Consider the following 27,976-nt stretch of genomic DNA (forward strand, 5'->3'; position numbering starts at 1 on the left):
TTTCTTCGTTCGCCTCGACGGTTTGGCGACCGTCACGCCCATCGGCACGGGCAGATATTTCTCCTGTAGCTCGTATGTAGGGGGCGGGAGTTTAGCCGCCTCGAGACTCTCGGCCGTTCGGAAGATTGTATACTCGTGCAGCTCGCTCGAGATCCGACTGACCGTCTCCCTGAGCGCTTGCGTCTCGTCCGGCACCACTTGTTTCCGAAAGTGGGTGCTCCAAGCGCGGTCAACCGGGAGAATCTAGGGGTCGTATTTGAGGGAGAAAATCCTATTCTTCCACCCCTTGTTGTTCCCGGGCAGGCCTCTGATTGCGCACATGTCGGCTCGGGACTGTAGCATCAAGAACCCGCCCCCGTAGCTGCCCGGGAGAACTTTGACTTGGTAGATGAAGTTGAACAGCTCCATCGTGCAGGCGGCTTCATGCCGAGCGCATATCTGCGGAAAGCAGGCGATGATCCGGTGCGCATTGGGGCAAATCTGGGCCGGGACGACCCGGTAGTAGGCCAAGAAGGCGTTCAGGAGGGGGGTGAAGGGAATGGCGATCGGAGCCATCAGGGAGTCGTAATGCATCCCGATCCATTTGCCCCGGTGCCGATCGATGACATTCCCTAACTTCCGGCTCGTATCGAATTCCACCCGACCTACGAGCCTTTCAGCAATCCTAGCCGCCTCGCCTGTGGTCAATCGGCTCATTTGTTGTTCGACATTCTCGCTGTTCAAGAATTCGAACTCCGTTGCGGCTGGTGCGGCCGGCCCGGCCGTGTGTTCCTCGGCCTGCTCGGGGGTGTTTTCCCGGTCGCTTCCTCGAGCAACGGCTTCCGGGTGGTCCCCAACCACCCGGGTTGGCGTTTCCTTAGCACCTTCGATCGGTGAACCCCGTCTGCCTGACGAGGGTCCTTCTTCTTCCTCTTCTCCGGAGCTCCCCGATCCGCTTGAGCTGGAACTCGATGACCCGGAGGAGCTTGACACGTCGTTTTGTTCGGAAGCCCGCTCGGGGGCTGGCGCCGGTCGGTGAATGGCCTCGGGAGAGTAGGACATGATGTCCACTTCCTCGTCGCTGAGGTACTCGACCTCCTCGTCGTAGTCCGCGATCGAGGCGTTTTGGCTGTCAGAGTCCGTCATTTCGATCTACCTAAAGGTCGGTCGGGGTTAGTAAAGGACTTGAGACGTCCGGGACAGTTAGTTGACCTAACGATTCTACTTATAAATAAAAGCGTAAAGTAAAAGAAGGGTTGAGAACTTACCGAATGGAAGAACTTTGCGAATGAAATCTTGAAGTCTTTTAGCTCGACTGCCTCGTTAAGGTGCTCTGCTCGGGGCTCTCTGAGGGTACCGACTGAAGCAAAAGAGTGAGGAAAGTTCAAATGAGGGCCTCAAGGGCCTATTTATAGGAGAGCATTTAGGCGGGAAAGTCGTCCACTTGCGTGACACGACCAGCGCTGATTCCGAGGCGACGGTTGCAGTCGCAGAGGCCGGCAGTGGCCGACACGTGGCGGGGAAGGGAATGACAGCTGGCCGGTCGGTTTAGCGGCCGGCGGTTGGGCTTCTTCATCCCGGCCCATTTTTTCCCGGACGATCAAAAAGGCCCGGGCTGGGGGGCTCTTGGTAGGGAATATCCCGACCGACATAGCTTCACCACGACCGAGAGGCCTTTGTCTTTTTCTCTTTGTCTTTGCAGGTAACAGGTCGGGCTCCTTGAGAAGAACCCGGTCGGGGGCCGACCGGGAGTTGCCCGAGCGACGGTGTCGACCGCCGAGCGGTAGCCCTTTGGCGAGAGAGCTGACGAAAGACACGTGGCGATTCTCTACGACGACAGACAGGGCACCCGGGAGGACGACACGTGGTGGCTACGTGGAGGACATGCCGAACGGCTGGAATCCTGTCCCCGGCATAGCGGCTATAAATACCCACAGTAGCTACAGTGGAGGGGACTTTTGGACGATCGATAGGTTGTTGTTAGAGAATCCCGACCGCACTCAGTCGGTACTCAGAGCAACCAAGTAGATTGTACTTAGGGCCTCTGCTGTGATCAATAAAGTCATTTACTTGCTTTAATTGGTCTCGTGTTATTACATATTGCTTACGTATAATTAGCAGTATCATGATGAAAATAGAGATAAGTAAATATAAACAAAAATTTTTGTAATTGTGAATTGAGAGTTCAATTTTTGTGAATATGAAGTTCATATATTATGAACGTAGACTTTTATAATTATAAAAGTACAGTTTTGTAATTATGAAAATTGAACCGCTTCAACATTGTAAGGTAGAAACGGTTCCATGGCATAACAATCGTATTGACAAGGTTAATATAATATTAGAACACAAATAAGTGCAAAGGGATCTGGTATAGCAGTGGCTTATACAAACTGGATTAATTGTTCCGGGTTCAAACCAAGGCAGTGGAATATTATATAAATGTTTTAATTAATTTTTATTCTTAATATAATATAAGAACCTCTACTTATTTTGTTCCAATTTAGATTTTTTTAAAGCTACTGGCTCTATTACATTGTAGTATCTGTTCATATACAATAACGTCTCCACTGAGGCTCGAACTCATAATTTTCAAAATGGAAGTCCAACCCGGATACCATTAAACCACATAGTCCTGGTCATTCCAATCTAGATCATGTTTATATAATATAAGAACACTCATGAGTGCAAAGGGCCCTTCTTTTGCAATGGCGAAAACACATTTGATTATATATTCCGACTTTGGAAAATTTTATATATATTTTTCCTTATTGTGTTATTATATTGATAAGGCAATTTATTTTGTGGAACAGTGTTCACCTTGCAAGGTGGAGATGGTTCCAAAACTGACTTTATTGTGAATATAGAGTTCAAAAATTTTTGAACATAGAGTTCTGTAATTGAGAATATGAATTTCAAAAATTATTAACATAGAGTTGTATAATGATGAACATAGAGATAAGTAAATATAAACAAAGATTTTTGTAATTGTGAATTAAGAGTTCAATTTTTGTGAAGATGAAGTTCAAAAATTATGAACGTAGAGTTTTATAATTATAAAAATAGAGTTTAGTAATTGTGAAAATTGAACCGCGTCCACCTTGTAAGGTAGACACGGTTCCACGGCATAACAATCGTATTGACAAGGTTTATATAATATTAGAACAAAAATAATTACAAAGGGATCCGTTGTAGCACTGGCTCAAACAAATTGAAGTAATTGTTCCAGGTTCAAACCCCAGTAGAGGAATATTTTAAATAAATTTTTTAATTAATTTTTATTCTTAATTTGATAATGTTAATATAATATACGAACCCCTACTTTAGCAATTGCTGAAACACATTTGTTGATATGTTCCAATTTAAAACTCCAATAGTAGAAAATATTTTACTTTTCCTTATTTTGTTCCAATTAACATAATGTTTATATAATATAAAAACACCAATGAACGCAAAGGGCCCATCTTTTGCAATGGCGAAAACACATTTGATTATATATTCTGAGTTTGGAAAATTATATATATATTTTTCCTTATTGTGTTATTATATTGATAAGGCAATTTATTTTGTGGAACCGTGTTCACCTTGCAAGGTGGAGACGGTTCCAAAACTGACATTATTGTGAGTATAGAGATCAAAAATTTATGAACATAGAGTTCTGTAATTGTGAATATGAAGTTCAAAAGTTATGAACATAGAGTTTTATAATGATGAACATAGAGATAAGTAAATATAAACAAAGATTTCGGTAATTGTGAATTAAGAGTTCAATTTTTGTGAATATGAAGTTCAAAAATTATGAACATAGAGTTCTATAATTACAAAAGTACAGTTTAGTAATTATGAAAATTGAACCGCGTCCACCTTGTAAGGTAGACACAGTTCCATGGCATAACAATCGTATTGACAAGGTTTCTACAATATTAGAAAACAAATATGTGCAAAGGATTCCGTTGTAGTGCTGGCTTAAACAAATTGGGTTAATTGTTCCGAGTTCAACCCTCGACAGCGGAATATTATATAAATGTTTTAATTAATTTTTATTCTTAATTTAATAATGTTAATATAATACAAGAACCTCTACTTTATCAATTGCTGAAACACATTTGTTGATATGTTCCGATTTTAAACTCTAATAGAAGAAAATATTTTACTTTTCTTTATTTTGTTCCAATTTACATAGTTTATATAATATAAGAACACCCATGAACGCAAAGGGCCCTTCTTTTGCAATGGCGAAAACACATTTGATTATTTATTCCGTGTTTGGAAAATTTTATATATATTTTTCCTTATTGTGTTATTATATTGATAAGGCAATTTATTTTGTGGAACCGTGTTCACCTTGCAAGGTGGAGACAGTTCCAAAACTGACATTATTGTGAATATAGAGTTCAAAAATTTATGAACATAGAGTTCTGTAATTGAGAATATGAAGTTCAAAAATTATGAACATTGAGTTTTATAATGATGAACATAGAGATGAGTAAATATAAACAAAGATTTCTGTAATTGTGAATTGAGAGTTCAATTTTTGTGAATATGAAGTTCAGATATTATGAACGTAGAGTTTTATAATTATAAAAGTACAGTTTAGTTATTATGAAAATTGAACCGCGTCCACATTGTAAGGTAGACACGGTTCCACGTCATAGCAATCGTGTTGACAAGGTTTATATAATATTAGAACAAAAATAATTGCAAAGGGATCCGTTGTAACACTGGCTCAAACAAATTGAATTAATTGTTCTGTGTTCAAACCCCGGCAGAGGAATATTTTATAAATATTTTAATTAATTTTTATTCATAATTTGATAACGTTAATATAATACACGAACCTCTACTTTAGCAATTCCTAAAACACATTTGTTGATATGTTCCGATTTAATACTCCAAAAGTAGAAAATATTTTTCTTTTACTTATTTTGTTCCAATTTACATAATGTTTATATAATATAAGAACACCAATGAACGCAAAGGGCCCATCTTTTGCAATGGCAAAAACACATTTGATTATATATTCCGACTTTGGAAAATTTTATATATATTTTTCCTTATTGTGTTATTATATTGATAAGGCAATTTATTTTGTGGAACCGTGTTCACCTTGCAAGGTGGAGACAGTTCCAAAACTGACATTATTGTGAATATAGAGTTCAAAAATTTATGAACATAGAGTTCTGTAATTGAGAATATGAAGTTCAAAAATTATTAACATAGAGTAGTATAATGATGAACATAGATATAAGTAAATATAAACAAAGATTTTTGTAATTGTGAATTAAGAGTTCAATTTTTGTGAAGATGAAGTTCAAAAATTATGAACGTAGAGTTTTATAATTATAAAAATAGTTTAGTAATTGTGAAAATTGAACCGCGTCCACCTTGTAAGGTAGACACGGTTCCATGGCATAACAATCGTATTGACAAGGTTTATATAATATTAGAACAAAAATAATTGCAAAGGGATCCGCTGTAGCACTGGCTTAAACAAATTTAATTAATTGTTTTGCGTTCAAACCCCGACAGTGGATTATTTTATAAATATTTTAATTAATTTTTATTCTTAATTTGATAATGTTAATATAATACAAGAACCTCTACTTTAGCAATTGCCGAAACACATTTGTTGATATGTTCCGATTTCAAACTCCAATAGTAAAAAATATTTTACTTTTCCTTATTTTGTTCCAATTTAGATAATGTTTATATAATATAAGAACACCCATGAGCGCCAAGGGCCCTTCTTTTGCAATGGTCAAAACACATTTGATTATATATTCCGAGTTTGGAAAATTATATATATTTTTCCTTATTGTATTATTATATTAACTAGTAATTCACCCGAGCGATGCACGTGAAAAAATGATGTTATTATAAATATAACTAAAAAAAATAGAAAAAATAAAAATATTTTAAATTGTTTAATCTAAAAACATAATAAGCGTGAATGAATGTTATACCCCTGATTTATGTCCGTTTTTTCCGTTAAGTTTTTTTGTACATTATGCTATGTAGGTTGTACATTAAAATATTTTGGATAAGCATACCCCCTACCATTATAACTTCCGTTATCTTTTCCACTATTGTTACCATGCACATGCATCCACCATATATTTTCTTATCTTCTTCATTAATAATAATATATACGCAATATTTGAGTTGTATGTTAATTATTACATAAATACAAATATCAAATTTATAAAAATGATTTACATTATTATTATTATTATTATTATTTAGAATAATTTAAATATCTAAAATCTAAATAAATTTAAAATTTTAATATAATGTATTAATATTGGGCACCTACTTTTTGCCCATCGCGCATAAAAAATACCAGTATAATAATATTTTTGAGTTTCCATCGGTCAAGTATTTATTATTTTTATAGAATACAAAATTACAATTAAAATTAAAATTAAAATTTTGTATGGTTAATATAATCTCTAATTATGTACATATTCAAATAAACTTATAGAGAGAATTTACATAATTGCATTGATTTATTCTTAATTGTATTTCATCTATATTATAATTTTCATAATACTAATAATAACTAAGATAATTACATTTAGAAAACAAATTTCAAATTTGTATGAGTAAATTTAAAATAAATGTAGTCCTTTGTTATGGGGGGGAAAAAAATAACTACTTTATTTTTCAAATGTTGTGCTTTTTCATTTTTATTTTTTATTGTAAAAGATGTTGTGGCTATTTTATAATAATAATAAAGACTGAGATAATAATTGTGAAAATAATAACTCACTAAAATAATAATTTCAACATTAATTATTTCCCAAACCATATAGCTTTATTATAGTTAAGATATATGGCAATTTATGTTGTGGAACCATGTTCACCTTGCAAGGTGGAGACGGTTCCAAATTTGTCATTAATGTGAATATAGAGTTCAAACATTTATGAAATAGAGTTCTGTAGTTAAGAATATGAAGTTCAAAAATTATGAACATAGAGTTTTATAATGATGAACATAGAGATAATTAAATATAAACAAAGATTTCTGTAATTGAGAATTGAGAGTTCAATTTTTGTGAATATGAAGTTCAAAAATTATGAACGCAGAGTTTTATAATTATAAAAATACAGTTTAGTAATTAAACACGGTTCCACGGCATAAAAATCTTATTGACAAGGTTTATATAATATTAGAACAAAAATAATTGCAAAGGGATTTGCTGTAGCACTGGCTCAAACAAATTGAATTAATTGTTCCGGGTTCAAATCTCCGGCAGCGGAATATTATATAAATGTTTTAATTAATTTTTATTCTTAATTTGATAATGTTAATATAATACAAGAACCTCTACTTTAGCAATTGCTGAAACACATATGTTGATATGTTCCGATTTCAAACTCCAATAGTAGAAAATATTTTTCTTTTCCTTATTTTGTTCCAATTTAGATAATGTTTATATAATATAAGAACACCCATGAGCGCAAAGGGCCCTTCTTTTGCAATGGCGAAAACACATTTGATTATATATTCCGAGTTTGGAAAATTATATATATATTTTTCCTAATTGTGTTATTATATTGATAAGGCAATTTATTTTTTGGAACCGTTTTCACCTTGCAAGGTGGAGACGGTTCCAAAACTGACATTATTGTGAATATAGAGTTCAAAAATGTTTGATCATAGAGTTCTGTAATTGTGAATATGAAGTTCAAAAATTATGAACATATAGTTGTATAATGATGAACATAGAGATAAGTAAATATAAACAAAGATTTCTGTAATTGTAAATTGAGAGTTCAATTTTTGTAAACATGAAGTTCAAAAATTCGGAACGTAGAGTTTTATAATTATAAAAATACAGTTTTGTAATTGTGAAAATTGAACCGCGTCCACATTGTAAGGTAGACACGGTTCCACGTCATAGCAATCGTGTTGACAAGGTTTATATAATATTAGAACAAAAATAATTGCAAAGGGATCCGTTGTAGCACTGGCTCAAACAAATTGAATTAATTGTTCTGTGTTCAAACCCCGGCAGAGGAATATTTTATAAATATTTTAATTAATTTTTATTCATAATTTGATAACGTTAATATAATACACGAACCTCTACTTTAGCAATTCCTAAAACACATTTGTTGATATGTTCCGATTTAATACTCCAAAAGTAGAAAATATTTTTCTTTTTCTTATTTTGTTCCAATTTACATAATGTTTATATAATATAAGAACACCAATGAACGCAAAGGGCCCATCTTTTGCAATGGCAAAAACACATTTGATTATATATTCCGACTTTGGAAAATTTTATATATATTTTTCCTTATTGTGTTATTATATTGATAAGGCAATTTATTTTGTGGAACCGTGTTCACCTTGCAAGGTGGAGACAGTTCCAAAACTGACATTATTGTGAATATAGAGTTCAAAAATTTATGAACATAGAGTTCTGTAATTGAGAATATGAAGTTCAAAAATTATTAACATAGAGTAGTATAATGATGAACATAGATATAAGTAAATATAAACAAAGATTTTTGTAATTGTGAATTAAGAGTTCAATTTTTGTGAAGATGAAGTTCAAAAATTATGAACGTAGAGTTTTATAATTATAAAAATAGTTTAGTAATTGTGAAAATTGAACCGCGTCCACCTTGTAAGGTAGACACGGTTCCATGGCATAACAATCGTATTGACAAGGTTTATATAATATTAGAACAAAAATAATTGCAAAGGGATCCGCTGTAGCACTGGCTTAAACAAATTTAATTAATTGTTTTGCGTTCAAACCCCGACAGTGGATTATTTTATAAATATTTTAATTAATTTTTATTCTTAATTTGATAATGTTAATATAATACAAGAACCTCTACTTTAGCAATTGCCGAAACACATTTGTTGATATGTTCCGATTTCAAACTCCAATAGTAAAAAATATTTTACTTTTCCTTATTTTGTTCCAATTTAGATAATGTTTATATAATATAAGAACACCCATGAGCGCCAAGGGCCCTTCTTTTGCAATGGTCAAAACACATTTGATTATATATTCCGAGTTTGGAAAATTATATATATTTTTCCTTATTGTATTATTATATTAACTAGTAATTCACCCGAGCGATGCACGTGAAAAAATGATGTTATTATAAATATAACTAAAAAAAATAGAAAAAATAAAAATATTTTAAATTGTTTAATCTAAAAACATAATAAACGTGAATGAATGTTATACCCCTGATTTATGTCCGTTTTTTCCGTTAAGTTTTTTTGTACATTATGCTATGTAGGTTGTACATTAAAATATTTTGGATAAGCATACCCCCTACCATTATAACTTCCGTTATCTTTTCCACTATTGTTACCATGCACATGCATCCACCATATATTTTCTTATCTTCTTCATTAATAATAATATATACGCAATATTTGAGTTGTATGTTAATTATTACATAAATACAAATATCAAATTTATAAAAATGATTTACATTATTATTATTATTATTATTATTTAGAATAATTTAAATATCTAAAATCTAAATAAATTTAAAATTTTAATATAATGTATTAATATTGGGCACCTACTTTTTGCCCATCGCGCATAAAAAATACCAGTATAATAATATTTTTGAGTTTCCATCGGTCAAGTATTTATTATTTTTATAGAATACAAAATTACAATTAAAATTAAAATTAAAATTTTGTATGGTTAATATAATCTCTAATTATGTACATATTCAAATAAACTTATAGAGAGAATTTACATAATTGCATTGATTTATTCTTAATTGTATTTCATCTATATTATAATTTTCATAATACTAATAATAACTAAGATAATTACATTTAGAAAACAAATTTCAAATTTGTATGAGTAAATTTAAAATAAATGTAGTCCTTTGTTATGGGGGGGAAAAAATAACTACTTTATTTTTCAAATGTTGTGCTTTTTCATTTTTATTTTTTATTGTAAAAGATGTTGTGGCTATTTTATAATAATAATAAAGACTGAGATAATAATTGTGAAAATAATAACTCACTAAAATAATAATTTCAACATTAATTATTTCCCAAACCATATAGCTTTATTATAGTTAAGATATATGGCAATTTATGTTGTGGAACCATGTTCACCTTGCAAGGTGGAGACGGTTCCAAATTTGTCATTAATGTGAATATAGAGTTCAAACATTTATGAAATAGAGTTCTGTAGTTAAGAATATGAAGTTCAAAAATTATGAACATAGAGTTTTATAATGATGAACATAGAGATAATTAAATATAAACAAAGATTTCTGTAATTGTGAATTGAGAGTTCAATTTTTGTGAATATGAAGTTCAAAAATTATGAACGCAGAGTTTTATAATTATAAAAATACAGTTTAGTAATTAAACACGGTTCCACGGCATAAAAATCTTATTGACAAGGTTTATATAATATTAGAACAAAAATAATTGCAAAGGGATTTGCTGTAGCACTGGCTCAAACAAATTGAATTAATTGTTCCGGGTTCAAATCTCCGGCAGCGGAATATTATATAAATGTTTTAATTAATTTTTATTCTTAATTTGATAATGTTAATATAATACAAGAACCTCTACTTTAGCAATTGCTGAAACACATATGTTGATATGTTCCGATTTCAAACTCCAATAGTAGAAAATATTTTTCTTTTCCTTATTTTGTTCCAATTTAGATAATGTTTATATAATATAAGAACACCCATGAGCGCAAAGGGCCCTTCTTTTGCAATGGCGAAAACACATTTGATTATATATTCCGAGTTTGGAAAATTATATATATATTTTTCCTAATTGTGTTATTATATTGATAAGGCAATTTATTTTTTGGAACCGTTTTCACCTTGCAAGGTGGAGACGGTTCCAAAACTGACATTATTGTGAATATAGAGTTCAAAAATGTTTGATCATAGAGTTCTGTAATTGTGAATATGAAGTTCAAAAATTATGAACATATAGTTGTATAATGATGAACATAGAGATAAGTAAATATAAACAAAGATTTCTGTAATTGTAAATTGAGAGTTCAATTTTTGTAAACATGAAGTTCAAAAATTCGGAACGTAGAGTTTTATAATTATAAAAATACAGTTTTGTAATTGTGAAAATTGAACCGCGTCCACATTGTAAGGTAGACACGGTTCCACGTCATAGCAATCGTGTTGACAAGGTTTATATAATATTAGAACAAAAATAATTGCAAAGGGATCCGTTGTAGCACTGGCTCAAACAAATTGAATTAATTGTTCTGTGTTCAAACCCCGGCAGAGGAATATTTTATAAATATTTTAATTAATTTTTATTCATAATTTGATAACGTTAATATAATACACGAACCTCTACTTTAGCAATTCCTAAAACACATTTGTTGATATGTTCCGATTTAATACTCCAAAAGTAGAAAATATTTTTCTTTTTCTTATTTTGTTCCAATTTACATAATGTTTATATAATATAAGAACACCAATGAACGCAAAGGGCCCATCTTTTGCAATGGCAAAAACACATTTGATTATATATTCCGACTTTGGAAAATTTTATATATATTTTTCCTTATTGTGTTATTATATTGATAAGGCAATTTATTTTGTGGAACCGTGTTCACCTTGCAAGGTGGAGACAGTTCCAAAACTGACATTATTGTGAATATAGAGTTCAAAAATTTATGAACATAGAGTTCTGTAATTGAGAATATGAAGTTCAAAAATTATTAACATAGAGTAGTATAATGATGAACATAGATATAAGTAAATATAAACAAAGATTTTTGTAATTGTGAATTAAGAGTTCAATTTTTGTGAAGATGAAGTTCAAAAATTATGAACGTAGAGTTTTATAATTATAAAAATAGTTTAGTAATTGTGAAAATTGAACCGCGTCCACCTTGTAAGGTAGACACGGTTCCATGGCATAACAATCGTATTGACAAGGTTTATATAATATTAGAACAAAAATAATTGCAAAGGGATCCGCTGTAGCACTGGCTTAAACAAATTTAATTAATTGTTTTGCGTTCAAACCCCGACAGTGGATTATTTTATAAATATTTTAATTAATTTTTATTCTTAATTTGATAATGTTAATATAATACAAGAACCTCTACTTTAGCAATTGCCGAAACACATTTGTTGATATGTTCCGATTTCAAACTCCAATAGTAAAAAATATTTTACTTTTCCTTATTTTGTTCCAATTTAGATAATGTTTATATAATATAAGAACACCCATGAGCGCCAAGGGCCCTTCTTTTGCAATGGTCAAAACACATTTGATTATATATTCCGAGTTTGGAAAATTATATATATTTTTCCTTATTGTATTATTATATTAACTAGTAATTCACCCGAGCGATGCACGTGAAAAAATGATGTTATTATAAATATAACTAAAAAAAATAGAAAAAATAAAAATATTTTAAATTGTTTAATCTAAAAACATAATAAACGTGAATGAATGTTATACCCCTGATTTATGTCCGTTTTTTTCCGTTAAGTTTTTTTGTACATTATGCTATGTAGGTTGTACATTAAAATATTTTGGATAAGCATACCCCTACCATTATAACTTCCGTTATCTTTTCCACTATTGTTACCATGCACATGCATCCACCATATATTTTCTTATCTTCTTCATTAATAATAATATATACGCAATATTTGAGTTGTATGTTAATTATTACATAAATACAAATATCAAATTTATAAAAATGATTTACATTATTATTATTATTATTATTATTTAGAATAATTTAAATATCTAAAATCTAAATAAATTTAAAATTTTAATATAATGTATTAATATTGGGCACCTACTTTTTGCCCATCGCGCATAAAAAATACCAGTATAATAATATTTTTGAGTTTCCATCGGTCAAGTATTTATTATTTTTATAGAATACAAAATTACAATTAAAATTAAAATTAAAATTTTGTATGGTTAATATAATCTCTAATTATGTACATATTCAAATAAACTTATAGAGAGAATTTACATAATTGCATTGATTTATTCTTAATTGTATTTCATCTATATTATAATTTTCATAATACTAATAATAACTAAGATAATTACATTTAGAAAACAAATTTCAAATTTGTATGAGTAAATTTAAAATAAATGTAGTCCTTTGTTATGGGGGGGAAAAAATAACTACTTTATTTTTCAAATGTTGTGCTTTTTCATTTTTATTTTTTATTGTAAAAGATGTTGTGGCTATTTTATAATAATAATAAAGACTGAGATAATAATTGTGAAAATAATAACTCACTAAAATAATAATTTCAACATTAATTATTTCCCAAACCATATAGCTTTATTATAGTTAAGATATATGGCAATTTATGTTGTGGAACCATGTTCACCTTGCAAGGTGGAGACGGTTCCAAATTTGTCATTAATGTGAATATAGAGTTCAAACATTTATGAAATAGAGTTCTGTAGTTAAGAATATGAAGTTCAAAAATTATGAACATAGAGTTTTATAATGATGAACATAGAGATAATTAAATATAAACAAAGATTTCTGTAATTGTGAATTGAGAGTTCAATTTTTGTGAATATGAAGTTCAAAAATTATGAACGCAGAGTTTTATAATTATAAAAATACAGTTTAGTAATTAAACACGGTTCCACGGCATAAAAATCTTATTGACAAGGTTTATATAATATTAGAACAAAAATAATTGCAAAGGGATTTGCTGTAGCACTGGCTCAAACAAATTGAATTAATTGTTCCGGGTTCAAATCTCCGGCAGCGGAATATTATATAAATGTTTTAATTAATTTTTATTCTTAATTTGATAATGTTAATATAATACAAGAACCTCTACTTTAGCAATTGCTGAAACACATATGTTGATATGTTCCGATTTCAAACTCCAATAGTAGAAAATATTTTTCTTTTCCTTATTTTGTTCCAATTTAGATAATGTTTATATAATATAAGAACACCCATGAGCGCAAAGGGCCCTTCTTTTGCAATGGCGAAAACACATTTGATTATATATTCCGAGTTTGGAAAATTATATATATATTTTTCCTAATTGTGTTATTATATTGATAAGGCAATTTATTTTTTGGAACCGTTTTCACCTTGCAAGGTGGAGACGGTTCCAAAACTGACATTATTGTGAATATAGAGTTCAAAAATGTTTGATCATAGAGTTCTGTAATTGTGAATATGAAGTTCAAAAATTATGAACATATAGTTGTATAATGATGAACATAGAGATAAGTAAATATAAACAAAGATTTCTGTAATTGTAAATTGAGAGTTCAATTTTTGTAAACATGAAGTTCAAAAATTCGGAACGTAGAGTTTTATAATTATAAAAATACAGTTTTGTAATTGTGAAAATTGAACCGCGTCCACATTGTAAGGTAGACACGGTTCCACGTCATAGCAATCGTGTTGACAAGGTTTATATAATATTAGAACAAAAATAATTGCAAAGGGATCCGTTGTAGCACTGGCTCAAACAAATTGAATTAATTGTTCTGTGTTCAAACCCCGGCAGAGGAATATTTTATAAATATTTTAATTAATTTTTATTCATAATTTGATAACGTTAATATAATACACGAACCTCTACTTTAGCAATTCCTAAAACACATTTGTTGATATGTTCCGATTTAATACTCCAAAAGTAGAAAATATTTTTCTTTTTCTTATTTTGTTCCAATTTACATAATGTTTATATAATATAAGAACACCAATGAACGCAAAGGGCCCATCTTTTGCAATGGCAAAAACACATTTGATTATATATTCCGACTTTGGAAAATTTTATATATATTTTTCCTTATTGTGTTATTATATTGATAAGGCAATTTATTTTGTGGAACCGTGTTCACCTTGCAAGGTGGAGACAGTTCCAAAACTGACATTATTGTGAATATAGAGTTCAAAAATTTATGAACATAGAGTTCTGTAATTGAGAATATGAAGTTCAAAAATTATTAACATAGAGTAGTATAATGATGAACATAGATATAAGTAAATATAAACAAAGATTTTTGTAATTGTGAATTAAGAGTTCAATTTTTGTGAAGATGAAGTTCAAAAATTATGAACGTAGAGTTTTATAATTATAAAAATAGTTTAGTAATTGTGAAAATTGAACCGCGTCCACCTTGTAAGGTAGACACGGTTCCACTGCATAACAATCGTATTGACAAGGTTTATATAATATTAGAACAAAAATAATTGTAAAGGGATCTGCTGTAGCACTGGCTCAAACAAATTGAATTAATTGTTCCGAGTTCAAATCTTCGGCAGCGGAATATTATATAAATGTTTTAATTAATTTTTATTCTTAATTTGATAATCTATATCTATATATATATAAAAATAAAATCCTCCTAACCAAGTTTTCCCCCCAAAACTTAGGGGCATTTTTGTAACATCATCCAATTTATATATATAATATAGATAGATAATATAGATGGCATATTTACCATATACGAATTTATTATATATATAATATATATAATATAGATAATATAGATTGCATATTTATATATGCATATTTCGTACAGGGTATTCAATGGTAAGAGGTAAATGTATATGGTAAGAGGTAAATTTATATGCATATTTTGAGGTAAATTTATATGCATATTTCTGAAGTTTATTTAATAAAATTGAAAAATAAAAAAGGATACTTAATTCAATGAAAATGAAAAAGGAAAATGAAAGATTGTTCAAAAAAAAATCTATATCTATATATATATAAAAATAAAATCCTCCTAGCCAAATAAATTATTATACTTTCCTTTTGAATTACTATTTTCCACCTATAAATAAAAATGTATAGACTTTGGCATTCATTCATCTTCCCTCACACTACCGGTTCTTCATGATTTTCAATATATTCCTACGTCTTCTTCAATTCTAGCAAAACTCATTCACTTAATCTCTACTTCAGGTAATGGTTTCTACTCTCCAAATTCTTTTGTTTAAATCTAAGTTTGTTGAGATTGATGGTGAATAATATGCTTCGGTTATTATTATTATTGGATTTATTTGATTCACAGATTTTTTATCAAGGTGGTTAGGATGCTATTAAGGTTGATAGAAAGTTTGTCTTCGAGGGTAAGATTTTATGTTCACCAAAATTATTATTTTCTCCGAGTATTGTATGTATTGATATTATATGTGATATTATATGCTATATGTTATTCATGTGAACACATGTACATTTATCGATAAATGGTAATATTGTGAGTGGTGGTTCTTGAAATATTGAGAATGAGTTTCGATTTGTCGAACTCATGCGTTATGTAAATACTTGGCTTGAAATTTTTGGTGTTGTATACATAGTAGTATTGTGAAATTGTATTAATACTGGATTATGGACTATAATTATATTTTGGACAAATCATGTGGAGAAAATTGTATTTTGGAGAAATTACAATTGTAAATTTTTTTTTGAAAATTGTATTTGAAGAAAATTATATGTTCTGGAGAAAATTGTATTTTTGTGGAGAAAATATTTATTTGTGGAGAAATAATGAAATTTTGAGAAAATAATATATTGTGTGGTGTTCAGTAAGAGTGAGTACTGTTTACTTGGACTATTTACTACTCATTAGGCTTTGAAAGTATCACATAAGTTATGATTCAGTTTTCAAATTGTTTGAGGGTAGTAGGTAGGATAACCTGACTATGGATCATATATTACCCATTGGCTTGGAATCCTCTAGGGGGTGTGTACATAGATTTTAGTCCAGTTTCAAAGTGGATTTCAAAAGGTTTGGTTACTTCTCCATAAATAACTATTAATTCTCCATACAAGAAAATGTATAACTCCACATGCATTTTGGAAAAGTATGAATTTATATGAGTTTTGAAAATATAAAAAATCCAAGCCATTATTTTACGGGGTGGAGTGGAACTTACTTAGCTTATGCTAATTTTTGTGTTACATTCTGTTTTTGTGTAAAATTATTTATACAGGTGAACATGGATAGGAATTCGGGATGAATTCAAGTTGAGAAGGAATAAAGTTTAATTATTTGTTATTTTGAGGAAAATGTTGTATAGTAATTTCAGTTTTATGTACTAAGTTGATTTTGAGATATTATTTGATGTTGTAAATTTAGCATAATTACCATAAATAATGTTTAATAATTGACAAATTCGATTAGACAATAAAAATTATCATTATAAAATCTTTTGTACTATGGACACATTATTTTTAATTATTTTGGTTTAATAATATTATATCTTATTTATAAAAATTCAAAGTAATATTTTTAGTACTATTGAATATTGATTGACTAAAAATAATCTTAATTATTATTAAGACAATTAATAGGTATTTAGATTTAAAAAGTCTTCAAATATATGAATTATACATAGTAGCATAGAATCAATTAGTAGGGCAACTATATTAAGTAATCTAATTAATAATTTATTTTTTAAATTATATCTCCTTTTTCTTAATGTGGATATATATATTTTAAATAATTTTGATTTAATAATATTATACCTTAATTATAAACAAAATCTTCCTATTTTATTTTTTCCACTCAAACTTTTGTAGTTAATTAATTAAATATTCTATTGGTAATACTATGTACAAAAAAATATTAATTAAGTAATAACAAAATAGCATAATTAGTAATAATATGTATGGTATTTTATAATATAATTGGTAATATAATTATAGTATTTAAAATAATATTACAAAAATAATTATTAGCTGACAATAAAAACGGCACATAATTTAGGCCAATTGAAATAGAAAATGACTATTAATAATTAACTGAAAAGTAAAATTTTTTTGAAATTGACTCAAATGCACAAAATGAAATGAATATTAATAATTGATTAAAAAATAAAAATGAAATGAATATTAATAAATTACTGAAAATATAATTTTTTTTTTATGGAAACTAGGCCAATTGGAAAAGGAAATGAATATTAATAAATTACTAAAAATATAAAAATTACTGATATAAAATGCATTAATAAAAATGTAAAATGAAGTTTGCATCTCAACGTATAACCGAGATGGAAAGAAATATTTATATCGGTTATATATTTTATAAAATGTAAAGTTAGTGGAAATATAAAAACAATGTTATTAATAATTAACTAATAATTAATATGTATTAAAAAAATAATTGATTGAGAATAAAAATGACATAAAATTTATGCGAATTGAAATAGGAAATGACTATTAATAATTGACTGGAAATGAAAAATACTTCCAAACTAACTTAGTATATAGAAAGAATATTAATCTCCGTTATATATTTTATAAAATATAAAGTTACTGGAAATATATATAAAAAAATCTGTATATATATGTTACTGAAATAAAGTTATGTAAAGATATATATTTAAAAATTGAAAATGAAATAGAATCATTCAGTATTCACAATTTGTAAGGAAATTTTGTAATTAAAGATGGAAAATGTTTTGCAATACGATATGGAAATATAAGGTTTAGCCGAGATGGAAAGAATATTAATCGATATGAAAATTAAAAATTTTTACACAAAATGTTATTTTATACTAAGAATATAAGGATTGCGCAATTATAAGGTTTAGCCGAGTATGTCAAAAAACAAAAAGTTTAGCCGAGATGAAAAAATATTAATCTCGATTATATATTTTATAAAATGTAAAGTTAGTAGAAATATTAAAAAATGTTTGTATATATGTTACTGGAAATATAGTTGTGTAAAGATATATATATATATATATATTTACAAATGGAAAATTGAATAGAATCGTTTAGTATTCACAATTTATAAGAAAAATTGTGTAGTTAAAGATGGAAATGTTCTTGCAATACGTATGAATGATTTAAAAGAAATTAATTATGACTGATTTTGTAGCAAATCTTTATTCAAAATTACAGGACCTCATTACAATACGCATATATAAAGATGTAAAATTATGTATAGAATGTGTAAGGAAGATTTTGCTTAAAGATGGAAAACAAATTAGACGAATTGGAAAAGGTAATGAATATTAATAATTCACTCAAAATTAAATATGATCCCCATATATAATTCACTGAACACTGATATTTAAAATATCTAAAGTTTCAGCACTTAATGCGTACATCTACACATTGACTATTAATTTTGGCCAATTATTTGATCGAATTCAAGCAATTATAACATTAGAAAATACAATCGATCCAACTCAATGTATCAATTACATTATATAATATTCGATATAATAATTTATATAATTATAGATCGATTCAAATATTCTTAAAATATTTTAACAAATTCATTCCGTGCATCGCACGGGGGCAAATACTAGTGTTAATATAATACAAGAACCTCTACTTTAGCAATTGCTGAAACACATTTGTTGATATGTTCCGATTTCAAACACCAATAGTAGAAAATATTTTTCTTTTCATTATTTTGTTCCAATTGACATAATGTTAATATAATATAAGAACACCCACGAATGCCAAGGACCCTTCTTTTGGAATGGCGAAAATACATTTGATTATTTATTCCGAGTTTGGAAAATTATATATATATTTTTCCTTATTGTGTTACTATATTAATATATGGCAATTTATGTTGTGGAACCGTGTTCACCTTGCAAGGTGGAGACGGTTCCAAAACTGACACTATTGTGAATATAGAGTTCAAAAATTTATGAACATAGAGTTCTGTAATTGAGAATATGAATTTCAAAAATTATGAACATAGAGATAAGTAAATATAAACAAAGATTTTTGTAATTGTGAATTGAGAGTTCAATTTTTGTGAATATGAAGTTCAAAAGTTACGAACATAGAGTTTTATAATTATAAAAATACAGTTTAGTAATTGTGAAAATTGAACCGCGTCCACCTTGTAAGGTAGACACGGTTCCACGGCATAACAATCGTATTGACAGGGTTTATATAATATTAGAACAAAAATAATTGCAAAGGGATCCGCTGTGGCATTGGCTCAAACAAATTCAATAAATTGTTCTGGGTTCAACCCTTGGCAATGGAATATTTTAATTAATTTTTATTCTTAATTTGATAATGTTAATATAATACAAGAACCTCTACTTTAGCAATTGCTGAAACACATTTGTTGATATGTTCCGATTTTAAACTCCAATAGTAGAAAATATTTTACTTTTCCTTATTTTGTTCCAATTTACATAATGTTTATATAAAATAAGAACACCCATGAAAGCAAAGGTCCCTTCTTTTGCAATGACGAAAACACATTTGATTATATATTCCGAGTTTGGAAAACTATATATTTATTTTTCCTTATTGTGTTATTATATTGGTATGGCAATTTATGTAGTGGAACCGTGTTCACCTTATACGGTGGAGACGGTTCCAAAACTGACATTATTGTGAATATAGAGTTCAAAAATTTATGTATATAGAGTTCTGTAATTGTGAATATGAAGTTCAAAAATTATGAACATAGAGTTTTATAATGATGGACATAGAGATAAGTAAATATAAACAAAGATTTCTGTAATTGTGAATTGAGAGTTCAATTTTTGTGAATATGAAGTTCAAAAATTACGAAAGTAGAGTTTTATAATTATAAAAATACAGTTTAGTAATTATGAAATTGAACCACGTCCACCTTGTAAGGTAGACACGGTTCCACGGCATAACATTCGTATTGACAAGATTTATATAATATTAGAACACAAATAAGTGCAAAGGGATCCGTTGTAGCATTGCTTAAACAAATTGGATTAATTGTTCCGGGTTCAAACCCCGGCAGCGGAATATTATATAAATATTTTAATAAATTTTTATTCTTAATTTGATGATATTAATATAATACAAGAACCTCTACTTTAACAATTGCTAAAACATATTTGTTCATATGTTCAGGTTTCAAAGAACAATAGTGAAAAATATTTTATTTTTCCTTATTTTGTTCCAATTGAGATAATTATATAATATAATTTTATTCTTAATTTGATAATGTTAATATAATTCAAGAACCTCAACTTTTGCAATTGCTAAAACACATTTGTTGATATGTTCCGGTTTTAAACTCCAATAGTGGAAAATAATTTATATTTCCTTATGTAAGTGCACACAAAAATGTGACACATTGGACCCTATAGGTATTGGCTAAATTAATTGTCAAAATAATCCTCTATGCCTTATTCTGGATCAGAAACGTTTGCAATCACAGTCTTCAGAATTGCTTTTTCAAAGGTTGTTTTCTATGAAGACCCTACATCTATGCGGATCTAGATCATAAGGTGCTGATGCTTTTGAGGACCAAGCAACAACTCTTGCAACCTTGGAAGTCTCTCTTCTCACCTCTATAAAAAGCTACTTTGATTAGTGAGAAGATGTCGACTTTACGAAGTACAAGATACACAATCTTAATACCTCTTGTCCTCTATATCGTCCATCCTGTTACTGCTGTTGAAGACACCAAGTCACAATATGAAGTCTGGCTTGCATGATCAGTCCTCATACATGATAGTTGGGTCGGTAGAGTAGTGTAGTGAATACCTTGTGTGTATTGAACTCTCTCTTGTAGTCTTTTGATCATCAAGTGGATTAGGCTGACGTGAGTAGCCCCGCAGACGTTGGAGTGATGCTCCGAACTGCATGAACATGTGTTGGTGTCTGGTTCCATTTATTGTTCATTTTATTGTCTGTTTTATCTTCTGTCTTAGAATCTGTTGCTAACCCAGATTAATCTACGAATACTAAAATTTATTTGGAATCTTAGAGTTAAGTCTTGCATTCAAGATCCACACGCCTTTTCAATTTGTATCAGAGCAAGGAGACTTAAGTTATTAGTCTACTCGATCTGCCTTCGTTGTGGTTCTTGAACTCGAGATCTTTTTATCTGGCTTTATTCCTCTGGTTTGCTTGTTCGTACTTATTGTACTGGAAGGCCCGCACCAAAATGCACATTCGCGCGCAAGGGGAGGGGATCTGGAGGGCAGTCTTTACTGGGTGGACTCCACCTACTAAAGCTGGAGCCACTGCAGAAGCTTCCCCAGTCCTCAAACCGGAAACAGAATGGTCAGATGAGGAGATGACACTTGCAGTATATAACAATAAAGCCTTAGATACTATTTATTCTTTAATGCATGAGAGTCAGTTTACTATCATTGCAAGGTGTAACTCAGCCAAAGATGCTTGGGAAACTTTGGAAACCACATATGAAGGGACAAAATCCGTCAAGCAAAGCAAACTTCAAATGGTCCAAACTGACTTCGAGGAGTTAAAAATGAAAGAAGATGAAACGATTGTTGAGTTCCATGCGCGTATACGAGAGCTGGCCAACCGAGCAATTATCTTAGGAAAACCATTAGACCAACCCAGACTTGTGAAGAAGATCTTACGCTCGCTACTTCCAAGGTTCAGAATGAAAGTCACGGCCATTCAAGAGCATGATGGCTAGGAGAATAGGTCTGTGCATCAGCTTATGGGCAGCCTACAAACATACGAGATGGAAATATTGACAAGTCATTCCACCAAAGAAAAGGTTGTGGCCTTTACGGCTGAAGACGTGAATGCTGGGTCTGACCCAAACGAGGTAAGTGACGATCCAGTAGTCTTTTTGTCTAAAGGTTTTTCCAAGTTGTTGAAACAGGTCAAGCAAAGACAAAACACCAGAAGTGGAAGGTTTCAACCACAAAAAGGATCGGGCTCAAGTGCTCTTCGACACAGTCAAAAGTCTGGATTGACAAATTTTCGTCAGGGCTTATACAAAACTTCTCAACCCAAGGGCAAGTCGGGAGGCAAAGGCATCAAGTGCTATGAGTGTGAGGGCTTTGGACATGTTCAAGCAGAATGTCCAACATACCTAAGACGAAAAAAATCAATGGCAGCTACTACACTGACGTGGAGTGATGACGAGGAACCTGAGATAGGAACCGGGTCTGACTTAGAAGAAATCTCAGGGAACTTTGTGGCTTTCACGGTGATTGCATCAATAGGGAACGTGGATGAACCAAAAGCTGACATCGAATATGAGGTTGGGGACTCCTCGTCTGCCGAAGAGGACGACCTGCCCACACCAACTCCAGAGAAGAGAACAGAAAATTACACTAATGGGAAACCCTCTCCAAGATTAATAGAACCCTGTCGTGCCAAGTCAGTGTTCTGGAAAATGCTAAGAAAATATATAAAAAACAAATTGCTGATAAAGATGAGCGCATCAATGACGGGCTCAAGCGTGAAGAAGGTCTGAAACGAGAGCTAGATATGCTGAAACGTCGGATTAAGATGATGGACACCACTTCTACACTAGATCAAATACTGGACTCAAGAAGGACAATCCCTACTACCTACGACTTAGGTTTCTCTGGGAACAAAGGCAAAAGCGGGATTGTGTTTGTGAAAGCTACTCGTTTTGACTCTGCCTCAGGATCTGGCCCAGAGGTTCAGTCCAGCAAGTCGAAGACAATGATCAGAAATATGAAACATTCACTGCTTAAATATAAACTCTATAAACATGTTTGCCATTATTGCAGAGTTAGAGGACACACAAGACCAGAGTGTTTTTATTTCTACAAAGACCAGCGAAGAGAAAAATTCACGAACAAAAATATCACGCCCTTTGTTAAGCAAGTTTGGGTAAGAAAACACGACTTTGTGTGCCATGTTTCGTTTCACTCTACCAGCACCAACCGAGAAGAAAGGTGGTACTTTGACAGTGGTTGCTTGCAACACATGACTGGAAATCCATCTTATCTAACCAACATCAAAAAGAGCAAAGGTGAAGTTACTTATGGTGACAGGGTCAAAGAACAAATTAATGGCACTAGTGCCCTTAACGTTTCAGGTCTGCCCAAGCTTATTCAAGTTCTTCTAATCTCTGGTCTTCATGCGAATCTCATAAGCGTAAGCCAACTGTGTGATCAAGAGTGGAATGTGTGCTTTACAAAAGGACGGTTGCAATGTCATGAATGTCAACTAGCAGTGTGTAATGGAAGGTAAGAGGTCATCCGATAACTGTTACATTCTTACTAATGATGTGCTCTGTTGTAGGTCCAGTACCAGAGACTTGGAAATATGGCATCAAAAACTAGGCCATTTGAACTACAGGTCACTCGACAAACTAGTGACAATTGACGGAGTTCGTGGATTACCCAACATGAAGGTTGAGGCAACAAGTGTCTGGGTGCATGCCAAGCCGGAAAACAAACAAGAGCTCCTCACTCTCCCAAGAACAAAATCCAAACAACACACTGTCTGGAACTGCTTCACATGGACCTTATAGGACCAACACGCACTGAAAGTATTGGAGGTAAAAGGTATATTTTAGTATACGTAGATGACTTCTCATCACGTTTTTCTTGGGTTGTTTTCCTCAGAGAAAAGTCCGAGACCTATGAAGCATTTAAGTCCCTAGGGCTTAGGCTACAACGGGAGAAAAATGAACCAATTATCCGAATCAGAAGTGATCATGGACGTGAGTTCGAAAATTAGATGTTCGACGATCTGTGTGCAAGCCTGGGAATAACTCATGAATACTCAGCTCTCAAAACACTGCAACAGAACGGAGTTGTAGAAAGGAAAAATAGGACCATCCAGGAAATGGCCAGGGTACTTCTAAACGCCAAAAGACTACCTCAAAAGTTCTGGGCAGAAGCAGTAAACACTGCATGCTACACCATAAACCGAGTCTACCTTCTACCAGGAACTCATCAGACAGCTTATGAGATTTGGAAAGGTAAGAAACCAAATATTCAGCACTTTCATATCTTCGGTTCACGGTGTTTTATTTTGAAGGATTGTCATCCAACGGCAAAGTTTGAGCCAAAAAGTGATGAAGGGGTTTTTCTTGGTTATTCCCCGAATAGTCGTGCTTACCGAGTGTATAACAAAACCTCGAAAACCATCCTGGAATCCATAAACGTTGTAGTTGAAAATCAACATGAAACTATCTATGATCTCCCTACATCTGGTACTGCGCCAGAACCTAAGACAGAAGTTCAGCAGCCTTCTAACGCTAATCCTATCCCTGAGTCAGAACCAACCTCTCCTCCAACCCTTTCACCATCTAACCCAGAGTCTGAACCAGATCAAGAAACAGATGACCTAGATGCACCTACTCGAATTCAAAAGTATCATCCGACACAAAATATTATTGGGGATCCCTCCTCTGGAGTACGAACCAGGGGCAGAAAGCGTTATTATCTTGAGCTAGCAGGATACTCATGTTATACGTCCAAGATAGAGCCAAAAAATGTGAAAGATGCCCTGACAGACAAGCACTAGATTAAGGCGATGCAAAAAGAGTTAGAACAATTCAAAAGGAACAAGGTATGGAACTTAATTCCTAAACCTAATGGTGTTAATGTTGTAGGAAACAAGTGGAACTTTCGTAACAAAACAGATTCAGCTGGTAATATCGCATGAAACAAAGCCAGGCTTGTAGCACAAGGTTACTCACAAATCGAAGGGATTGACTATGAAGAAACTTTTGCTCCAGTAGCACGTCTTGAATCCAACCGTCTACTCCTATCAATTGCATGTGCTCTACAAATAAAATTGTTCCAAATGGATGTCAAGACGGCATTCCTAAATGGATATCTATCAGAAGACATATACGTAGCACAACCAAAAGGTTTTGAAGACCCTCATCACCCTGATTTTGTATACAAGCTTGATAAAGCCCTATATGGTCTAAAACAAGCTCCAAGAGCCTGGTATGAAAGACTATCTCAATATATCTAGTACAACATGGCTACAACCGAGAGGGAGCAGACAAAACCTTGTTTATCAAAAGATTAGGTAAGCATGTAACCATTGCTGAAGTATATGTTGACGATATAATTTTTGGTTGCAAGTACATCAGACAGCTGAGGGAATTTTTGTATCTCAAGAAAAATATGCCAAAAACCTAGTCAAACGATTTGGGTTAGAGTCATCAAAAGATGCAAGAACACCCATTTCAACAACTACAAAGTTATCAAAAGTTGAGCCAGACACAAACATTGACCCTACTCTCTACAGGAGCATGATAGGAAGTCTGTTATATCTAACAGCAAGCCGCCCAGATATTATGTTAAGTGTTGGATTATGTGCTAGATTTCAAGCGGCACCAAAAGAATTGCATCTGAAGGCAGTAAAACATATCATCAAATATGTCAAAGGTACGGCTAACTATGGTATTTGGTTTTGAAATGACACAAATCTTAGTCTTGCAGGTTACAGTGATGCTGATTGGGCGGGAAATACAGATGATCGGAAAAGTACATCCGGAGGATGCTTCTTTATTGGAAATAACCTAGTTGCCTGGTTAAGTAAAAAGCAAAACCCAATATCATTGAGTACAGCTGAAGCCGAGTATATTGCATCGGGGAGCTGTTGCACTTAGTTACTTTGGATGCGTCAAATGCTGAGTGATTATGGAATAAGTCAAGAGCACAAGCCTCTATACTGTGATAACACAAGTGCAATCAACATCTCAAAAAATTCAGTTCAACACTCCCGTACAAAACATATTGATATCCGTCATCATTTCATCCGAGAACTAGTGGAGGATAAAGAAATTGACTTAAGCTATGTCTCTACAGACAAGAATCTGGCAGATCTCTTGACAAAACCTTTGGACAAAACCAGATTTGAAACTCTTCGTGCAGCTCTATGTGGTTTGCTTCTAATTTTGTTCCTAGTTTTTTTTTTTTTTTTTTTTTTGTGATTTCAGGTCTACCTCAGCAATAGATGCAGACCCAGGGTCACTCCCACTAATATTTCTTTTCTCCTGGCCCGTGTCGTAAATAATAAGGTTTCCGTGCCAAGTCAACCTTTTTTTTTCTCATCTTATCTTCCTTAATCCCTAAGAGTAGGTCAAACTTGTTACACCTTCTCATAACAAAAGCCTTTGCCTCGGGAGTCACATACCCCAAAAACTCGATTCCTTCATCATCTTCATCTGGCTTTCCATCGAAGAAATCTCTCTCCCACCATGGCAGAAAATCCCAATACCATCAATCCCTTTCTCGTCTATCTCTCTGGTGATGAGAGAACAGAGCTCTATCGACAGATGCTAATCAAAACTTCACCCCTGTTACCCGAAGTTGAGGAAAGAGTACTAGCTACATTAGTACACAATCAGGACCTAATGGAGAATCTCACCTTGAAGGAGTCGAAGTGGATACTCACCGTGGCTGCTCACTACATTACAATTGATCCTTGGCCAGTACATTCCGAAATCCCAGTGCGTGTTAATTTGGAGGAGGAGTTCCTGATTGATGAAGATCAATTCGCTGCCGAATTAGAGGCAAGAAAGTCAAAAGCTTTGGTAACGTTTTCTGCCCCTCTAGATGGAAATAGCTCGTTGCTCGAGCCTAGGGTTCCTAAGTTGTTTATGAATGTTCCTGATATATCTATCTTCTCAAATGTGAAATCATCTTTACCATGTGTAGATACTAACCCCTTGTCAACAGTTGTGTACACCGGTCCTCTTATGAGGTTTAAGAACCCTATGCCCGACTCTAGCACTGTTTCTCAATCAGGGCCTCCACCTGCTTCCTCTAGTTTCTCAATTAGAGATCTCATTCCGCACTCTGGGGAACCACTCTCTCCTTCTCAAAGGTCTGTCTTGGTGAATCTTGTCTCCAACTTACCAAAACCCCCATCCTCCACTCAATCTGTTCCCATTATGTCTGTCCCTTTCCAAACGGATCCTCCTAAGTCACGAAAAGGTAAATCCAAAATTGGGTCTGTTTCCACACCAATGTCATCCAAAAGAAAAGCTTATGAATCTGAGGATGATGACTTAGTTATCTTGTTTGAAGTTAGGAAACATCGGTCTACACCCTCTGGCTCTGTTCGTTTGACTCGGTCTAAAACAAGTTCTGCAACCCCGGTCATTTCTCCAACCCCTGTGTCTAAACCAGTTTCTAAATCTGCCTCGAAATCGACCAAAAAGCCATCCCAGAAATCTGAATCAACTGCAGCTTCCAAAGCCTCTTCTTCCAAATAGCCTAAACCTAAGGTGTTCCAACCTATGTTGCGTCTACCTGAACTTCAAGACTTGTGGGAGCTCAATCTATCTCGATCTCTT

The 27,976-nt window shown here is 32.1% G+C and overlaps 1 protein-coding gene across 1 annotated transcript; it reads left to right on the plus strand.

The window, feature by feature from the left end:
• The first annotated feature begins 23,163 nt into the window (after window positions 1-23,163).
• Window positions 23,164-25,182, plus strand: LOC109153996. The gene is made up of 3 exons (XM_019301884.1): window positions 23,164-23,894; window positions 23,950-24,082; window positions 24,391-25,182. The coding sequence occupies exons 1-3, from the start codon at window positions 23,164-23,166 to the stop codon at window positions 25,180-25,182; spliced, it is 1,656 nt and encodes a 551-aa protein (XP_019157429.1).
• The last annotated feature ends 2,794 nt before the right edge of the window (window positions 25,183-27,976 follow it).

The sequence above is a fragment of the Ipomoea nil genome, unplaced genomic scaffold (genome assembly GCF_001879475.1).
Source record: "Ipomoea nil cultivar Tokyo-kokei standard unplaced genomic scaffold, Asagao_1.1 scaffold2578, whole genome shotgun sequence".
NCBI lineage: Eukaryota > Viridiplantae > Streptophyta > Magnoliopsida > Solanales > Convolvulaceae > Ipomoea > Ipomoea nil.

Excerpts from the sequence above, each read along its gene's own strand:
- LOC109153996 (XM_019301884.1), top strand. The coding sequence starts at position 23,164 with ATGCTGAAACGTCGGATTAAGATGATGGACACCACTTCTACACTAGAT. Across the intron at positions 23,895-23,949 it reads CTAGCAGTGTGTAATGGAAG|GTCCAGTACCAGAGACTTGG; the intron begins GTAAGAGGTCAT and ends GCTCTGTTGTAG. Across the intron at positions 24,083-24,390 it reads TTGAGGCAACAAGTGTCTGG|ATGTTCGACGATCTGTGTGC; the intron begins GTGCATGCCAAG and ends TTCGAAAATTAG.